This window comes from Caenorhabditis briggsae (assembly GCF_000004555.2).
Source record: "Caenorhabditis briggsae complete genome, chrV, whole genome shotgun sequence".
NCBI classification, from domain to species: domain Eukaryota; kingdom Metazoa; phylum Nematoda; class Chromadorea; order Rhabditida; family Rhabditidae; genus Caenorhabditis; species Caenorhabditis briggsae.
In genome coordinates, this window is record NC_013488.2 from 8,647,870 (window position 1) to 8,665,627 (window position 17,758).

General features: G+C 38.3%; 4 protein-coding genes and 2 non-coding genes across 6 annotated transcripts; 5 read left to right on the plus strand and 1 right to left on the minus strand.

The window, feature by feature from the left end:
• Positions 1-1,961: 1,961 nt before the first annotated feature.
• Cbr-twk-13 lies at positions 1,962-12,394 on the plus strand (the record flags this gene model as incomplete). The annotated part of the gene is made up of 14 exons (XM_002636687.2): positions 1,962-2,002; positions 2,072-2,093; positions 5,003-5,220; positions 6,869-6,977; positions 8,382-8,465; positions 8,784-8,926; positions 9,017-9,159; positions 10,034-10,150; positions 10,219-10,488; positions 10,544-10,678; positions 11,595-11,690; positions 11,738-11,830; positions 11,874-12,234; positions 12,286-12,394. 14 exons carry the CDS (start codon positions 1,962-1,964, stop codon positions 12,392-12,394), a joined length of 1,941 nt encoding a protein of 646 aa, XP_002636733.2.
• Positions 2,083-2,155, plus strand: CBG29036. Its single transcript has one exon. It is a non-coding gene (tRNA).
• Positions 8,625-8,697, plus strand: CBG28749. Its single transcript has one exon. It is a non-coding gene (tRNA).
• Positions 12,395-12,954: 560 nt separating the features above from the next.
• CBG23452 lies at positions 12,955-13,899 on the minus strand (the record flags this gene model as incomplete). The annotated part of the gene is made up of 3 exons (XM_002636686.1): positions 12,955-13,023; positions 13,500-13,639; positions 13,785-13,899. The coding sequence occupies 3 exons, from the start codon at positions 13,897-13,899 to the stop codon at positions 12,955-12,957; spliced, it is 324 nt and encodes a 107-aa protein (XP_002636732.1).
• A 482-nt stretch (positions 13,900-14,381) lies between these two features.
• CBG23451 lies at positions 14,382-15,027 on the plus strand (the record flags this gene model as incomplete). The annotated part of the gene is made up of 3 exons (XM_002636685.1): positions 14,382-14,520; positions 14,568-14,705; positions 14,750-15,027. 3 exons carry the CDS (start codon positions 14,382-14,384, stop codon positions 15,025-15,027), a joined length of 555 nt encoding a protein of 184 aa, XP_002636731.1.
• A 194-nt stretch (positions 15,028-15,221) lies between these two features.
• CBG23450 lies at positions 15,222-16,463 on the plus strand (the record flags this gene model as incomplete). The annotated part of the gene is made up of 3 exons (XM_002636684.1): positions 15,222-15,319; positions 15,364-16,262; positions 16,312-16,463. 3 exons carry the CDS (start codon positions 15,222-15,224, stop codon positions 16,461-16,463), a joined length of 1,149 nt encoding a protein of 382 aa, XP_002636730.1.
• Positions 16,464-17,758: the final 1,295 nt, after the last annotated feature.

Here is a 17,758-nt window from a genome sequence, read left to right on the forward strand (position 1 = left end):
ACATTTCCCAGCGACATCCATCTGTTTTATAGACACCCGTTGTCTTGTTTCTATCTCTCGTGTGGCTTATCACCACTGGACACAACTATGATTTTATCAAAATGTCATCGCACCGCCACTAAAGATTGAGCCTTCTCATTTGTTACGTCACCTGAGAATCACATTCCATTGTTATTGTTTTGTAACTGAGAGTACCACCTCAAGCATCTGACCGGGGTATTCAGTTTGATTCAACTCTTTACGTTAACTATCAGATTCTAACGATTTTTATAATTTTTCATGTAGATTTGTTTTTTTTCTCATTTTTTCATCATATTCTTTTTTTAATTTTCTCTCTCTACGTCATCGTTTGACATCTTCCGGACGACGCATCAACGCTCTCAGTTCACTCAATTATTCACATTTTGACTGGACTGGCGGCGTCTTCGAAGTCCGAAATGTGCCTGAAAAAGTGTCCGAGATACGAGGGGAAAAAAGAAGAAAAGGTGGATATAGAATTGAAAAAAAGAAGAAGAAGAAAGAAATGGGGAAAACGATGAACGGCTCTAAATTCATATTCCTATCCGTTTTTATTTTTGGATAACTCAAAAAATGTATAGGTTGTAGATGATGCAGTTCACTTTGAATGCAACCTTTTGAATATTTTCTGAAACTTTCAGTTCGGAAGATAACTTAATTTTCATTAATTACTGTAAAACATGTGAACAATAGCTCCCACACAAGTTTGAGCTAAATTATCTCAATTCCTATGCAAGATATCGAAAATGTGTGAACTGGTAAAGTATTCTTATATCTTTGACGGAAACTGAGAAAAATTCGCTCAAAGTTAAAAGTTACGGATCTCGTTTATTACAGGTCCTACGGTATAATTTTTAAAAATAATTTTTCGTTTTCGAATGAAAGAAAATTATTTCAGAATCAATTTTGTCTAGACAAAACGTCATTGAAAGTTCAAAAACTTTGTTTATTTCTCTCGCTGAACGCCTTTTTTCCCTCTTTACCTCTACCCAATTATTCTCTTCTAAAGTGGTTATATTCTTTTACCCACATTTTGAGTTCCCGTTATGTTCCAATTTGTTGTGTGTGTGTGTCGTTTTGAAAAGAGTTTTTAAAAGTCTCCATTTAAATACCTTCTTCTTCTTCGTCATTTTCGGTTTTCAAAACGAACATTACCACTTTGCACTTTTGGACCACAAAATTAGTTTAGTTATGTGCTCTACACATTTTGAAGCTCTTTTTCTTCTGTGTCTCAGTTTCCTTCTGTTCTAGAAGTTTAGAAATCTTTTATAGGCGCGAATCATTTGCTAGATTACTAACTTCACAAAGATCTTTTAAGCATCGATGTCTGAGCCAATGTACTAATTTTCCCACAATATCGGTGAAGTCTGGTGAGTGACTCCCCCAACTTCTGATATTGAAACCCAATCCGTTTGGTGAAACATGCTCTGCGTCTCTTAGTCTTCTATATTCTTTTATTTCAACCACTCCTTCACCTTCTTTCCGGTAGAATCAATCCCAGTCCAAGAGCAAGATGTTGCGCATCTTTAGTTCAACTTTGAACACTTTTTACTGATTGATGGTGTTGTTTTTTGAATTTGGTTTAAAAAGAGTAATCTTGTTCATAAACAGATAGTAGTTATTCGATTCTCTAATTTGCTTGCTCGATTTTTTTGGAGCATCTGATTTTCTACTTTTAGTGGCTTTTATGGGATTTAAGTGGAGTTAAACAATAACCGCATCTTATCAACTAGCTCATAACATATTTTAACAAACATATTCTTCCTCAACTCCAATAAGAAGCGTTCGAGACTTATTATAACGTATTTTTCACTTGATCTCTTTAAATCATCTTTCTCTGTAACACTCTCGGTATATCTGAATGAATTCAGTAGTCGGCGTCTCCATTATGTTCGAAACTTGGCGAACAATCAGACTACAAGGATAGATCACCTACAACGACGATGTTCGCACGCGCCAAGTTCGCCCATCACATCTATCGGCGGTAAGTTTCCATGTACAATCAATATCATCATTCTATACTAGATGAAAATCAGAAAGACAAAGAGACAAGAGTGAAACCGTGCTTCCGTGGCGCACTAGGCAGCGCGTTCGGATGTTAACCGAAAGGTTGGTGGTTCGAGCCTACCCGCGAGCGAAACCTTTTTTAATTTTTAATTTTTTGTGTCATGAACTACGTGACTTCGAACAACACTTGTACGATGCCCCAAGGCAGTTTAGGAATTCCACACTGGATTACGATTTAGATTCAGACTCGCTCCTCGTCTTCCCCCATTCTGTTTTTTTACTTCTCAAAAAATATTCGTAAGATGCCATCCTGTTCTACCATGACCACCACTGTAACCCCTATCCTCACAATAATTCCAAAGTTCTCGGAAGTACAACGGTCTAATCGGATATTTAAAACTAAGAGGGAGCAGATGAAGAAAAAAATTGGCCCGAGAATGAAAATAGCTAATGGGATACCTAAAACTGAAAATGTTCTCAATGGTCCATGGGATCAGAAATATCGAAAAATGAGACTATCTGTGAGTTATCTGGAGGCATTGTTTCCTGCGTCGGTGCAGCAGATGGAGCAGATGAGGAGGAATGAGAGAAAGTGAGTTTTTTTTCTGAATGTCTGTGTCCATTTTCAAGCAAACTTTGATACTGTATTCCCTCGTTGGTGCTAACATGTAGAGGCAGGTGTCGGCCTCTGACCTTTCCAAAAATAAAGGATTTTACTTATCCAAACTAAAAAAATACTTTGGTCGGTGGTCGTGGTCCCTTTCACGAATTCTTGAGCTGGTTATGCAAATCCATGCCTATTGTCTGTTCTGCTACTTTTTCTGTTATCCTCTGGACTCATCGTCTACTCGAGACTTGACTCCACATATTTTTCGAGTAGCCGTTGTCTTTGGAAAAGTCGAAGGGCGCCGAAAAGTTGCGTATTTGTCTGAGAAGGATGTGTGAAGAAGAATGGGAAGGAAGAAAAGGAGACGCACTCTAGCCACACACAAATACAAACACAAATACACACTCATATTCATACCCAGATTCCTCCGGGGACGGACGGCGGGCCCAAGAGTTTCTGGTGGTGGTGCAGGACCAAGACGGCGACGCCAAGGCAAGGAAGAACGAAAAAGTGGGCGGCGCCAGGTCAAGTCGCCAAAAGATACCCCCCCCCCCGTCTATTCTTGTGAGAAGAAGAGACGGGCGGGAGGGTGAAGAAGACCACGCCTACCCTTTTCTACCCACAGATTTATTCTTGAACCAGAAACATGACTCAATTTTTATTGTTTTTCAAATTTTACAAACTTTTTGTAGTTCTTTCATTGCTAGGTGACCAAAAAACACTGTTTTTTTGTTGATGCCTAGTCTCATGATCCTTCTCAACGGAAAGTTTCATGACCTCACTTGTTCCGTTTGTTTTTCCGACGTTTTCATTTAAGAATTCGGCGAGTTCTCGTTCAAAATTCAGTTTCCGAAAGTCGCAAGTTTTTGAGAACAAACGAGTGCTTAATCAGTGAATTTCTATGCCCTTCTGTTAGAGGGATCCTCCTATTAAAAGGGCCCTTCTAAAACAGGTGCTACGGTATTTGAAATTTCAGTAATCTGCACCGTGGATATGTAATTTTGTGAACACAGCATCCTTCATGTTAGCCGAAATAAGATATAGTATTTCTAGTGGCCGAGTTATTGACTTGATTAATGAAATTAGTTCAGATGGGCACATATGTTCATATTACTCAATAACGTTCTCTTGTATAAAAGAAGTTCAAAATTGTTCTTTTTGTAGATTAGTTTTTCGCAGCTGACTTCAAATGTTTCATGTGTCTAGAACAGCATAGCTATGAGTTCAAGTTTTCTAAACCTAAAAAGTGCCTTACCTACAAAAAACATGAAAAATATAATAACTTCTTCTTCCATATATCCTTCCGTTCCACTTCATCTCTTCCGTTTCAATTTTTTGGGATATTCCATTTCTGCAAAAGTTCGTTTCTCCATTTTTTTGCGGTAGTGGTCCACATCCAAAAGGAATAAGTGTGCCAATCTTGCTTCTCAAAATATTGCCTCCTCCTTTCCTTCTTCTTCTTCTTCTTCTTCTTCACATCTATCCTCTCAATCAGATTAGCGAGTGTTTCATATCCTCAAGTCAGTCAAACTCTTTTCGATATGAACCGCCTTAAGGGGGGCCCTCTTCTCCATATCTGATTATCCAGACGTCGACGAGCACTGCTCTTTTTATGCACTTTCTGCTGATGCAGCTCCCCATATTGTTTGGAAAAAGAATAGAGATGGCGGTCGGGTTGACGGATAAACGTATAATTTTTGGTTGGACGGATTCAGGACAGAGAATTCCGAATTAGCGGAATTGAAATTTTCGGAGGAATTCGAAAGGATGAGGATGGCTCCAATCTCTGTTCTAGGGAGGATGATGAGCTCTAACAAGATTTTATCGAATCGTTTGGAGAAATAGTTGGAGACAATTGAACATTTCGAACGTTTCCAAAAGAACACCAGTTTGCTTTTGGCTCCCATTGTCTAGATCTTTTGTTGAACAACTGTATATACTTTTTCTAATAAAATTCTTTAACTGGTCCCTAAATTATCTGACCATCGAATCATTGCCCGTGCTCTGATCTTCTTCTCCCCCTCCGTACAACGTTATCACCCATAAAACTATTTTTATTCTGCTCTCTGCTCAGACTCCATCACCAATCACTTCCTTCCTTCATCCACTACATCCGCACTTTCCCTATCATTTCTTTCAATGCATCGATTCACATGCGGATGAGAAGCCGAAAGCCCACCATTGACAAAAGCAACAAAGACGAGAAGACCGACGACGACGACCATCCGAACATCTCATCGAAAAAGACAAGAAGGCGAAGAAGGCGAAGTAGCAGTCGACGGCGTTCACGTCGCACGGCGACTGACGTCGTCGTCGTCGTCGCTGAAAACGTAGAAAAAGAAGAAGAAGTAGTGAATCTAGAAGCAGAAGATGTTGAATCCAATGTATATGAAGCATCGGGCGTCGACACCCAATCCACAAGTGTCATGTCAGCCATCAACGTCATCTTTTCAACGACACCATCGCCCTTCGTCACCTGGGATTTCCCTAGGCCCTCCTTCATCCCCACCATCTCTCTATAACCTACAACAAATTGCTTCAGCAACTGCGGTAGATCAGCAGAATAATAACGATGTTGAAGAACTCAGGTAAGTTCTTTTCGATATTGGACTCTTTGGTTATCGATGAATTTTCTTCCCCTTTTTTTCTCAAAAAAGGGGACCTTCGGGTGGGGATTCAGACTAAAACTTTGCACCCAAATAACTTTCCACATGAGTCCTCTTCTCGGCCCGTAACTTAAAAGCTGGAGAGAGATGCTAACCTCTTGAATAATTCGAGAGTCATGTCTCTCTGTATTCTCACACTTTTACCACCCATTATTCCTTTTCCCCATTTTCCTAGTATTTTACCTTTCCTCTTTATCTCTTCTCTATATGCACGTCCAAGGAAGACTATCAGCTCAGTTTTTCGATGCTTACAATGCGTCGAGATTTCGTTTAAGTGAACATTAGTAAGTTTTATATTTGAACTATGAAGTGATGACGAATAGATGATAAAAATATATGACTAGCACCTGTTTAGAAGCACTTGTTTATTGCCCCGGTTTATTCTGGTCCAAATGACTGATTTGATGGGATAGGGGTGCGTCAGTTAAAAATATATGTACTAGGGAAACGAGTGAGAAAGATGATGAATTCGTATAGACTTCAAAGTTTTGGGATCAATTTTTATGAACATTTATTAGCAAAGAGATGAAACGGGAAATGAATTACTGAACACGGAGAATCATAAGCCAGAAAATGAAAAATTGTTCATAGAATCGGAAAAAGTCAGAGGATCTCAGGAGCCAGTCAAAGATACTGTAATACCTGTAATAGAAGGGTCCACTAACTTTTAACTTTGAGCCCATATATCTCGGTTCATGTAACAGATATAAAATAATGGTCAACTGATAAAATGTTTATCAAAATGTCAGAAATGTTTTATCAATTGACACATTTTTGATATCTTTCATAGGAAGCAGAAAAATTATTTTAAACTCGACATATGGATGCCCTTCTGTTACAGGTTTTACGGTAATTTGTTCATAGAACTTAAAAATATGTCCGAACATTTCAGAACCCTTGTCAAAGAAAGATTATTTGAATGTTCCGTTAGAATTTTTGAAAATAGTCTATGCACGAATGCCCTTCCATAACTCTTCTCCGATTCATGGACCTCCCTCAATTGGTCCATAAAAACGGGAAAACCAGTGTCGCCGCTAATCCCAGAACTCTTTACTCGAGAAAAAAAAGTAGTATGGTAATAATTCAAAAATTTGGCGTCGATCGGCTCCACCGGACATCACTTTCAATTTCTCGCGTCTCTATCACTCTCTGGTCTATTTTCTGTTCACTTCTACTACTAATGGCCATGACAGAGAGGCCTTTTTCCTCGCTTGTTTCCTTCATGTTCCTCGTTGTCTTCTCTGCGTGCTGCGCGAAAAAGTGTCGAGTGAGTGATGCGTCGAACTCTTTTTTCCCCTTGTCTTCTCTCTTGGCGCCCCCCACGGTGCGCCAATAATCCGGAGAGGAGTGGGGTCCGGAGTGAGAACATAAAAAAAGGAACAAGAAAAAGTTAGAAGACGAGAAAAAGACAAAACAACATATATTGTGGCATCGTTTTGAGAAGAGCATCGAGAAGAAGGAATGCAACTCTTTCAGGAAACATATGTTATTGGGGTTGATATTGAAAAAAAAACAGGGATCTCGAATGAAACAGTAGAGATGAGTAGTTAATAATTGTTAATTTTTTCAGTGCGGAACGGCTAAATCTCTACTTGGATAAACAGGAAGGTGAAATCGAAAATCTAGATGAGGAGATCGATGAGTCGACGGAGAAGAAATGGTGGTTGAGAACAAAAAGGGTGAGTTGATTTTCAAAGTTTTGTTCGTCCAGGTAAAATCAACTTTTTGCAACATCCTACTTTCTCCAAAAAGATAAGCAGAAGAATACGTTTTTGGGATCATTTTTAACATGTCGGTCACATCCAAATGTTGAAACATCTACTCAATCAGTTACCGTATTTCCTCTAATAGACGCCCAACCAAACCTTTAACTTTCAACTCGATCATCTCACTATCAGTTTTTTAAAGAGATATAAAAAAACTGTCAACTGCTAAAATATTGACAATATTATGATAAACAGTTTATCAATTGGCATCTTTTTCATATCTTTCACTGAAATCGAGATAATTGAGCTCGAACTTGACAGTGGGAGTGCTCTTCTATTACAGGTACTACGGTATATGTAGCTCTTTACCGATATAAGGTATAATGCCAATCTCAGTTCTCTCCCAAATTTGGTATAATCTAACCTCCCGGCTTTTTCTGACATCTTTTTGACCACATCAACTTTTTACCCTTCTCAAAAACGGAATGTCGGGTGGTCTTCTCTTTTCCTTTTTTGCGTCTATCCTCGCAGATATGGAAGAGCAAGACCAAAAAGGGGGATCTCTTCAATTTTTGCACCCGAAAAAACGAGAAGAAGAGAGAGAAAAGAGGGTCAAAAGCGACTTGCGGTTGTCTTTCTCATCGGCAATCCCCCGAGGGACTATCACTTCCCGGCAATCGTCTGATTAGATACTGTAGAAGACATAAGAGACGCAGATAAGTGACGTCCAAGAAATGCTTTTGGCAATATAGAAGAGGGTGAAAAAGTGAAGAATCGGAAGAAATCTTACGAGGGTATCGAGGCAACTCTTTTTTTTTCGATATCAAAGAAATTATTGAAGTAGAGATTCAAAAAGATGAAATGGGAGAAGGGAGATATGGGAGAGGAGATATACCAAACAGCACCGATCTATGATTTTTGAGTAGAAATATCTCATGAAATGATTTTCAGCTTTTTGTGGATCTGGAAATTTTGAAGAAAAAAAAGTAACAGTGACGAGATTGGTGTATTATAGTTTAGATGACATCCAATGATTATACCGTATTTCTTCTGATAGAAGCCCTTCCAAATCGTCAACTTTGAGTCCATATATCTCTATTTCTGTAAAAGATATAAAAAAGTGGTCAACAGGCAAAATGTTTATCATAATTTCAAAAATATTTTGGCAGTTAACCACGTTTTGATAACTTTTACAGGAATCGAGATAATTTAGCTCAAAGTTGACGGTTTAGGTGGGCTCCTATAGAGGAAATACGGTAGTTTAGAAGACATCAAATTATTATAGCTAATATTGATAAACTGCAAATAAATAGAATAAAGAAAAAAATGGTCTTCAGATGTCTAAAATATTAGGATTATAAAAACAATTGATTTCAGTGGTTTCGTCTGGCACTTCCTCACTTTGGACTCGTACTTCTGTCGATTGGGTACACACTGATTGGAGCGTTTTGTTTTCATCATGTGAGTTTTTTTTTCTATTTGCACAATCCAAACACCTTCTTGTGGTCCAGACGAGTAATGCAAACAAAGTTATGTACACTGATAGCTTATCAGTGAAAACCTAGTCATGTCAACGCTTTGTGTAGAAACATCTAGGCAAACTAATGTATGAGATATCGTGCTTCCGTGGCGCAATAGGCAGCGCGTTCGGCTGTTAACCGAAAGGTTGGTGGTTCGAGCCCACCCGGGAGCGAAATGTTTTGGCTTTTTTCGTTCAATTCCTCATGCTGAAAATTCAAATTTTACTGTAATAAATTCATCAATGCAACACTTTTTCAGTACGAAAAACCGTACGAACAGCAGCTTCGAAATGAAACATCCCTCAGGATAGGAGCCCTTAAAAATCGAGTGATGGACCAATTGTGGAGGATGAGCAATAACGGAACGGCATACTCAACGTGGAGGCAGACTGCAAATGATGGGTAAGTTCCAAATTCCATTGAAATAGCAAAATTTTGAATTCCTACAAAATTGTTCAAAAAGTGTTCTAAACGATATTTTCAATTTTTCAGAATGGATGAACTGATTCGAGACGTCTTCTGGGATTATACAAGGAATTACATGACACCTGATGATGTGATATATGGAGATGGTCCAATCAAATGGTCTTTCATGTCGAGTATTTTCTTTTCATGGACAGCCATCACAACGATAGGTAAACATTTTTCCTGATGGGCCTGATAGGCATAAATTAGAACCGGAAGTTACCCATAAAAAGCTTAACTTGAGAATTGATTACTGAAATTGATAAACATGAATCCTTTCTACCAATTGAACCAAATTAATCTTTCTCTGCGTCTCTCACTTCATCAAACTATTTTGCGTGTCTCGCGGGAACACTTTCGGAGCACTTATGCTATCTGACAAAATCAAGAGAAAAAGCCGACACAGAAAAGACAATAGAATGTAGAAACATTGACATTCATGATGAGACAATTCGAAGTGAAATACATTTTGGGAACAACTCGATTGATTTACTACCACTTTGGTACCCCTCATAGAATGGGAAATGAGAAAGAAGAGGGAAACATAAGGTCAGATTTTGGGAATAGATTTGAGAACATGAACTTGGAAAGGGGTAAAGTGAGCAGATGAAGAAGTGAGAGAGGTTTAGATGGGTATTGCATGAAATACAGTATACTGTGAACACTCTAATAAAATGCCTACCAACTTTAAGCCGACTTCTATAAGAGAATATACGGTAAGTAGAATCATGATCAGTCCAAGAATGAAGAACTATTTCAGAAAATGGGATAAATTTACTAGACTTGAGACTCCAAAAAAAGTAATGTTTAAATGGTGCACTTTAACAGTTGATAGTTTTTATACCTTGGACTGGAATCGAGATAATTGAGCTCAAAGTGATTTGGGTGGCCTTCTCATCAGGGACCGATGAATTCTTTTGGGAAGTGGGATGAATGTACATACTAGGCTTGAGGCTCCAAGAAATACATGGTCACAATAAACGAAAATCGCTTTTAAAATAGGAAAGTATTGGATACTGAAAATCTCATAAAATTAAATTCCAGGATACGGTCACATTGTACCAAGAACAGATGAAGGTCGTGTCGCAATCATCTTCTATGCCCTTCTCGGTATTCCTCTGATTCTCGTCACCATTGCTGATATCGGTCGATTTCTTGCCAGTAAGTCTATATCACATTTCTATTGCTTTTTCTCTCTCACCACATCCCTCCCCCGTTTTGCTTTCCAGCTTACATCATCAAATTGCACCACGGCTACATGGCAGTCATGTCTTTTATCACGAATTCATGTTTGAAGTGTATCAAATGGGCGTGTTGTTGGATACGACTACCCCGTCGTCACATTCCAATGCCAACTTTAGAACTGTTGCAAAGGACACAGAAGCTGTATCCGAATAATAATCCGACGGTGGCTGCGACAGCGGCAAGTGCCGGTGGTGGTACTGGAAGAAAGAAGAAACAACAAAGAGATAATGTCAGTGATGCTGGCACTTTTGATAGTGAGTTTTTCCAGTTGTCAGCACACAACTGATTTAAAATGTGATATGTTTTCAGATATCAGTGAAATCAACGATGGAAGCGAAGGCGGTGAGAATGAGAATGAGGGGGAGGAGGAAGAACAAGTGCAGTTTGATCCGTCGAATCATGAAAAACGAGTATCCGTTCTATTCATTCTACTTATTATGCTGGGTGAGACTTGATTTTCAAATACTTGCTACCGTAAGCACTGTAATAGAAGGCCCAAACGGTCAACTTGGACCCCATTTAATTTGGTTCCTCTGCAAAGTATCAAAAATGTGTCAACTGACAAAATGTTTATCATGATATCAGAAACATTTTATAAGTTAGTCAATTTTTTTTTGTATCTTTCACAGGAAATGAGATACAGTGCCGGTCAATAAGACATATAAAACCCCGTTTGTCGGTTAATTTTGGTCATTTTCAGGAGTATAGAGCTCGGCTATCAAGTGCCCGATCACTTTGACAATTTTGGAAATTATAAAACAAACCTAGGTTGAAACCTTTGCTTTCGCAAAATTATTTGAAAATTCCTAGTTTTCCAACTATTGGTCGATTTCTGAGATATACCTTGTTTTTCCCCGATTTTTGTACTGAAAATGTGGAAAACGTAGGTGTCTTTCAGAAATCGGCAAATACCTGAAAAACAAGGAATTTTCAAAAATTCTATAAATGCAAAGTTTTCAATCTAGGTCGGTTTATAACTTCCAAAAACTTCCAAAGTTACCGGAAACTTGACAGCCGAGCTCCAGACTTCTGAAAATGGTCAAAATCAACTGAAAATACGTTTTTGTATATCTTTTTGACCGGTATCTCGGTTCCTTTGCAATATATCAAAAATGTGACAACTGACAAAGCATTTCTGACATTATGAACAATTTATTAGTTTACCACTTTTTGATATATTTCCGAAGAAGCAAGATAAATTGGCTGAAAGTTAAAAGTAAAGGGTGGCGTTCTATAATTAGAGTGGAACCTCCTATGTTCTGAATTCAACCGAGCTAAGAAATATGTGATTGATTAACCTTAACAGTTAATTCTGAACATGCATATCTCTTAAATTTTCTCAAAAATTACCAAAATTTAGGTTACGTTGCGGGTGGTGCTTATATGGTTCGTTGGTGGGAGGAATGGACGTTTTTCGAAGCGTTCTACTTCTGTTTTGTTACGGTTACAACTATCGGTAAGCTCTGAACCATTAAGAAAAATAAAATAAATTTCAACTTCTAGGGTTCGGTGACATAGTGCCTGCGAATGTAGACTGGTTACCAGCAACACTTGCCTACATTGTTTTTGGACTTATCATCACAACAATGTGTATCGGTATGACTTTATTTCAAATACCCAATCATCTTTCTTATTTCAGATCTTGTTGGTAGTGAGTACATCCGAGATATCCACTTCTACGGTCGAAGCCTTGGTCGTCAGTTCATGACAATTGGTGGAAAAGTTGTCCATCTTGGAGAAGTGTTTGGATACGTGGCATTCCTCCAAAAGAACTACGGATTGACAGCTGAACAACTGACGAAACTGTCACAACTGCCAGAAGAATATCTGCTCGATTGTCTGATAAACGGAAGGCAGCCTGACTTGAACTGGATTGGAGGAAGGCCGTATGTACCGCCCGATATTTATTACTTCAAGTGGATTGAACATCCAAGGACACTTTCATTCGCTTCCGATCGTGTACTTCAGAGCATGGAAAGTCTAGATTTGAACACCAGCAGGTAAGACATAAGTCAATTATATTGTCTCAATCTTTCAATCTTTTTTTTAAGATGCTCCACCGCCCGAACGTTGACTCCTCGTGAATACTATCAGAAGATTCTCTTCCAATATTGCAAACAACTTCAACCAGAAGAGCCGATCGCCGACATCGATAATTGAAATACCGGTTTCTATGAATTATCTAGTCCCGTGGTCTTTCAAACCAAAACATCCAATTTCTAGAATTAAAAATTTACCCGTTTTTTGTATTCCAATCCCAACATGCTTTCTCCGATTGTGCCAAACTTTGATGAATTCAAAACTTTTATCGATCTTAGAATCTATTTCTTTTCATATTCCATCTACATATCCTTCTATCATAAATTATTTATTTATTTTAGGCCTTCTCAACTTTCTAGTTTCTTAAAATTTGATCACTCATGTCTTTTTAGATTGACCAATCCCCTTTAAAACTTCTTCCAAAATGTGATTCTTCCCGATGACTTCGTCTCAAGCTCATCTTATGATTTTTAAAATGTTTCTCTTGAAATAAAGAAAGTCATTTACTCAACCTTTTTCAGCTACTATAAAACAAATCGAGAAATTTTTTAAATTTAAAGAAGAATACAATAAAAAAGTTCCGTCACATGAAGAAGAATTGACTCCGTATCGAATAGCAATTTATTGAGGAAAAATGGAGAGTTCTTCTGAATCTGATAGAATTTTTCGTGACCATCGTCCTAATCCTCCTTGTAGAGATCGGCAACTCCGAATTGCTTGACTCCCTCCTCGAAAGGAATGTTGACGACCTGGAAAAAAGAAATTATTTCAAAAATTAATTATTTCCGACTTAAACTTTTCTATTTTCATTCAGTGACAAGAAGAATTTTCGACAAATGCCTCAAGGTCCAAAAGACAATTAAAAAGTATTCCTAATCATTGTTGCCTCCATAAATAAGCGATTTTCTATAAAAACGGGGTTTTGAGCTAATTTGAAGTCACAAAAACAGCTTTTCTTTGCAATTTAGCTCGCAAAAAACCATACTAGGAAACACGATCCTATGAAAAATGCGAGCTTCTCCTTCAAAAAATTATGCAGCTCACAAATCGAAAAAATGCTAAACTTTCCAAAATTTTTTCATGTGCGGGTGATGCTGCATTATTGTTATCGATAAACATTCTTCTATTCAGTGTTTTTGTCTTCAGCCCGGCAGCTTTACTCGGAAACTCGAGCAAACTCGCAATGGTTTTTAAACGTTTTGTCTACTTTTAAAAACCACCATACCTGCATTAGGTATCTCATTTCGTCCTTGGCAAGCCACTTCTTCTTCTTGGCGGCCTCCTCAGCGGCGGCAACAGCCTTCTCGTGCTCCCACTCACGGATGTCAGCGTGGTACTCACGGATTTGGCGGAGACGGAAGAATCCTGAAAATGGGTTCACTTGAGTAATGGGGTTGGAATATTGAATATGGTTTTGATTTTTCTTTATTCAGTTGTAAATTATGATTTTAACAGAGAAAATTGTTAATATTAATACATCGATATTGAAACATTTGATGAAAAAACTCACCATACACAACCCCAAGAGAGAGAGCTGCATAACGTCCGAAACGGATCAATGGTGAGATGGTCACCGTTGGTGGCTGAATAACCACAGTGTTCGGATGTTTGAGTGGAGCTGACATCTGCAAATTGTTGTATATTATCCTATTACTGGAAAGAACAATTAAGGAAGATTTCCAGCATATTTAAACATGAATAATGAGGAAAAAATAAAACCGAACTCAAAAATTCAAGAAAAAGCCTTGTTTTAATAATTTTAAAAACATTAAAAAATATGAAAATACACATTTAGCCGATTTGAAATTTTCTAGCAAAAAAATGTCAGATTTTTTGTCTGAAAATCACTAAAAACTTCAAAAGTCAGAAGCATATTGAGGACCGCGCGAGTAAAAAAATCCGCACAGTTGAAACGAATGACACAGTACTCCGTATCGCGGTGAGACCCGCGTTATTTCGGAGTGTCGTTGCAAGAATTTTTGGAAAAGTGACTTAAAAATTCAAAATCAAATAATGCAATAAGTAAGAATCCACCTCTTCTTTGTTTGTGAATCTTAAAACATGTCGAAAAAGTTGAATAGTTTAGTTATTAATTAATGAATTGCAGATGGCTGCCGCATCCGTTCGAGGGTTTTTCCAAAGGACTGGTACGAGTATCAAAGAGTATTTTCAACGAATGGGCAATGATTATGCAACCGTCGCCAGAGAAACAGCAGCAGGAGCTAAAGAACGACCTTTGAAAGCTGGTAATACTTTATTCATACCAGAAATACAAGAAAATGTTGAAGTTCAGGCATCGTGCTTTCCGGATTAGGTTTTCTTACCTACGCATACCGCACGAACCCGACGGAACTGGAAATGCTAGATTATTTGTGTGAAAGGCGGCAACAGATGGTTCTCGTGCCAAACACAGAGCATAACCCCACTACAAGTAAGATATTTTTCATTCCATACATTTCATCACATTTGTTCTAGCGAAAGAACTGGTTTCTCGAGATTTCCTCCTCAGCCAAAAACGTTTACATCACTACAACCTGTGGTTTTTCTCACTACTAGTAGCTGGCGATTACAACAAAAATCTGCGGATATATTCTTCTCAGGACTCAAATCTGAAAGATTGGCCATGGACTGAATTGTGGAGGAATATTGTTGACGTCGGAGCCCTCGGAAAATGGTATTGGATGGATAATGCATTCGTCGATTATGATATCAATACTGATGAAATTAATCTTTTACCCGATGATCAAAGATAGTTTCATTAGATTAGGTTAGACATTAGTTCGTATAGTTTAATTTGATACTGGTCCTTTTGTTTTCATGTGTTGTTTATTCTCGTTATAAAGTCAGTTTCTATCCGAATCGTTCCATTCACAAAGTCACAATGGCCTCTTGAATACTTTTTCTATCGTTTTCCTGCTTTTCTGATGCTAAATTACTAATTCAGATTATGGAAAATTATACCAAAATACTTGATGATGTTTGCGATCCTCTCACAGTCCGCAAGTTCGCAGAACAGGCTTCATTGTCGAGAAAAGACGCTATAAGGTAGAAATAGGAATATTACAACACTTTTCAATAGAATATTTCAGTGCGTTGGAAAAGTACATTGAAGCTAAAGGAGAGCCTGTCTGGGCCCTCTATGAAGTCAGTGGAGTTGTTGATTCTAGCGAATATCCTTTTCTTCCGGAAGGAGAGAATATACTTAAACATGTAGTTGTTCCTGGATCAGCGTTGGAGGAAACTAAGAAGAGATTTGATGAAGTTATCTCGACATGCTTGCATAGTATTCAACGTTCGAATCCCAAAGAAACTCGTGTCTATGGACGTTCGTGGGCAGATAATGACGACTTGCAAGGGAAAACTTTTTCAGTCCAATTTCAACCTAAGAAAGCTGTGGAAACCCCAATCGTCGAAGTGAAAAAGGAAAAAAGTGCAGAGCCCGAGCAAAAACCAAGTACTTATTCCACTTCTAATGCAAAGACTGATGCAAAGAAGGGTACCATCGTTCCACTCAAAAAACAAGCCAATATCAGCAGTATGTTCTCCAAAAAGAAGATTGCGGAAAAGGAGAAATCAGCATCCCCACCACCAGCCGAACCAGAGAAGAAGACTCGGAAGCGCCCTAAGATAGAGATAGATGAGCCAGAAGAACCAATGGAAGTTGTGGAAGAAGAGAGAACTCCTGAAAAGAAAACACCGTCTCGGCACAGCGACGATGATCTACCTTCCTCCAGAGAGCAGAGTGTGGAGAAGGAGAAGTCACCACCGGCTAAACGGCAAAAAAAGACAGTGAATGACGAAAATAAGAAGGCGAAGCGGCGATTGATAGTACCAGAATCGGACGAAGAAGAAGAAGAAGTCAAGAAACCTAAGAATGCTCGAATGGAGATAAACAAAGAAGAGAAATCGAAGAAGCCGGAGGAGCGTCGCAGAACGACTAGAATTGAAAAGATTGTGGAAACCTATGTCGACGAAGATGGGTATTTAGGTCAGTTTTTTATTCCTCTACTTGCGTATTCTGAATATATGCTTTTCAGTATCAAAGGAAGTTCAAAAGGCTGTCGAGTGCTCGCCACAGAAAGCATCACCAGAAAAGCCAAAAGCCAAAATGATCACCGCTCCGATTCCCGGCGCTGCAAAAGTCCCGAAGAAGAATTCTACGATCACTTCGTTCTTCAAAAAAGCATAAACCATCGATCATTTTTGTAATTATTCTAATCACTACTCGTCTTTATCATTCCCTTATTTTCTTTACACCAGTAGTAATTCCCCCTCCAGCTCATCGATCTTAATCTATTTCCTTTTGTGAATGTTTTATTATAAACGGAAGCCTTTGTGAGCTGAAGTCGTAAATTTCCAAAAGGTCCCAAAAGTGAAAATAGGTCCCAAAAGTGAAAAAAATAAATAGAGGTTTAACTACTTCTGCTCAGCGGAGTTAGAAGACTTCGTTATTCCAGATGCTTTGCTTCTCCCTTCAGCTTCCCAAAAAACCAACTTTTGAAGATTTCATCAAGTCCTTTATGTTAGTGCGACCACCCTGCCGATGTACTCTGATGAAGTAGACGTAATAGTAATATTCAGAAGAACATTACGAATTAATAATAGAAAAACACTCGACAGATTTATGCTCTTTGTGCAGCACAGAAATCTTCGTGTCCATCCATCCCCCTGTCTGCTCTTCGCACTTCGTGAGATGAGTGAGAGAAGATGGAAGAAAATGTGGAGGAAAAAGAAAAAAGCGGAGAAAACAAAATGCAATTGTGGTGATGGGTTCTTCTCGAGACAAGAAAAACGAAAAAAAAAGAAAACGAAGCAAAATGTTAGAGAAATAGCGGTGATGACAAGTGTTTCTTCACCCACAATCAATTTTTATTTTGGGGAGGTGGACTTCCAGAATTTATTATTTTGTTGTTGGTGTGTAGCTGATCAGAAGTAAAAAGTCTCAGATAAACTAGGTTAGGACTTCAAGAAGAACTCGGTGAACTTTGCTCCAACTGCACTTTGGGTTTTCTGTTCGTGTGAAAATCTAGACCTACTTCAATTTTCTGTTTCTCGAATTGCTCTGTTCTAATTTCAATGCAGGTTATGGCCAAAAATTCGAAAGTGGGCGGAGCTAAGGTCCGGTAGCGAAATTCTTAAAGAAGCATGTATATTTTGTAGTTGTTTTCTGGCCTATTTTTTTCCTATTTTTTATTTTTCATTGAATTTCGTTGTTTTTTCCGATAATTTTCATTTTTTTGCATTGTTTGCAATCGATTTTTTTTGCGATTACTCCGATTTTTGTTGTAAAAAGTTCAAAATCTAAGCAATTCGGTCAAAAATCGAAAAATAGTCCAAAAATAATTAGCTGATAAACATGCTCTTTGAATTTCGCTACCGGACCTAAGCTCCGCCCATCCTCGAATTTTCGGTCGTGACGCGCATTGATCATGATCTTTGTGTTAGGCTACTGTAAAATCGGATAGATTGTTCACAATTTGGAAC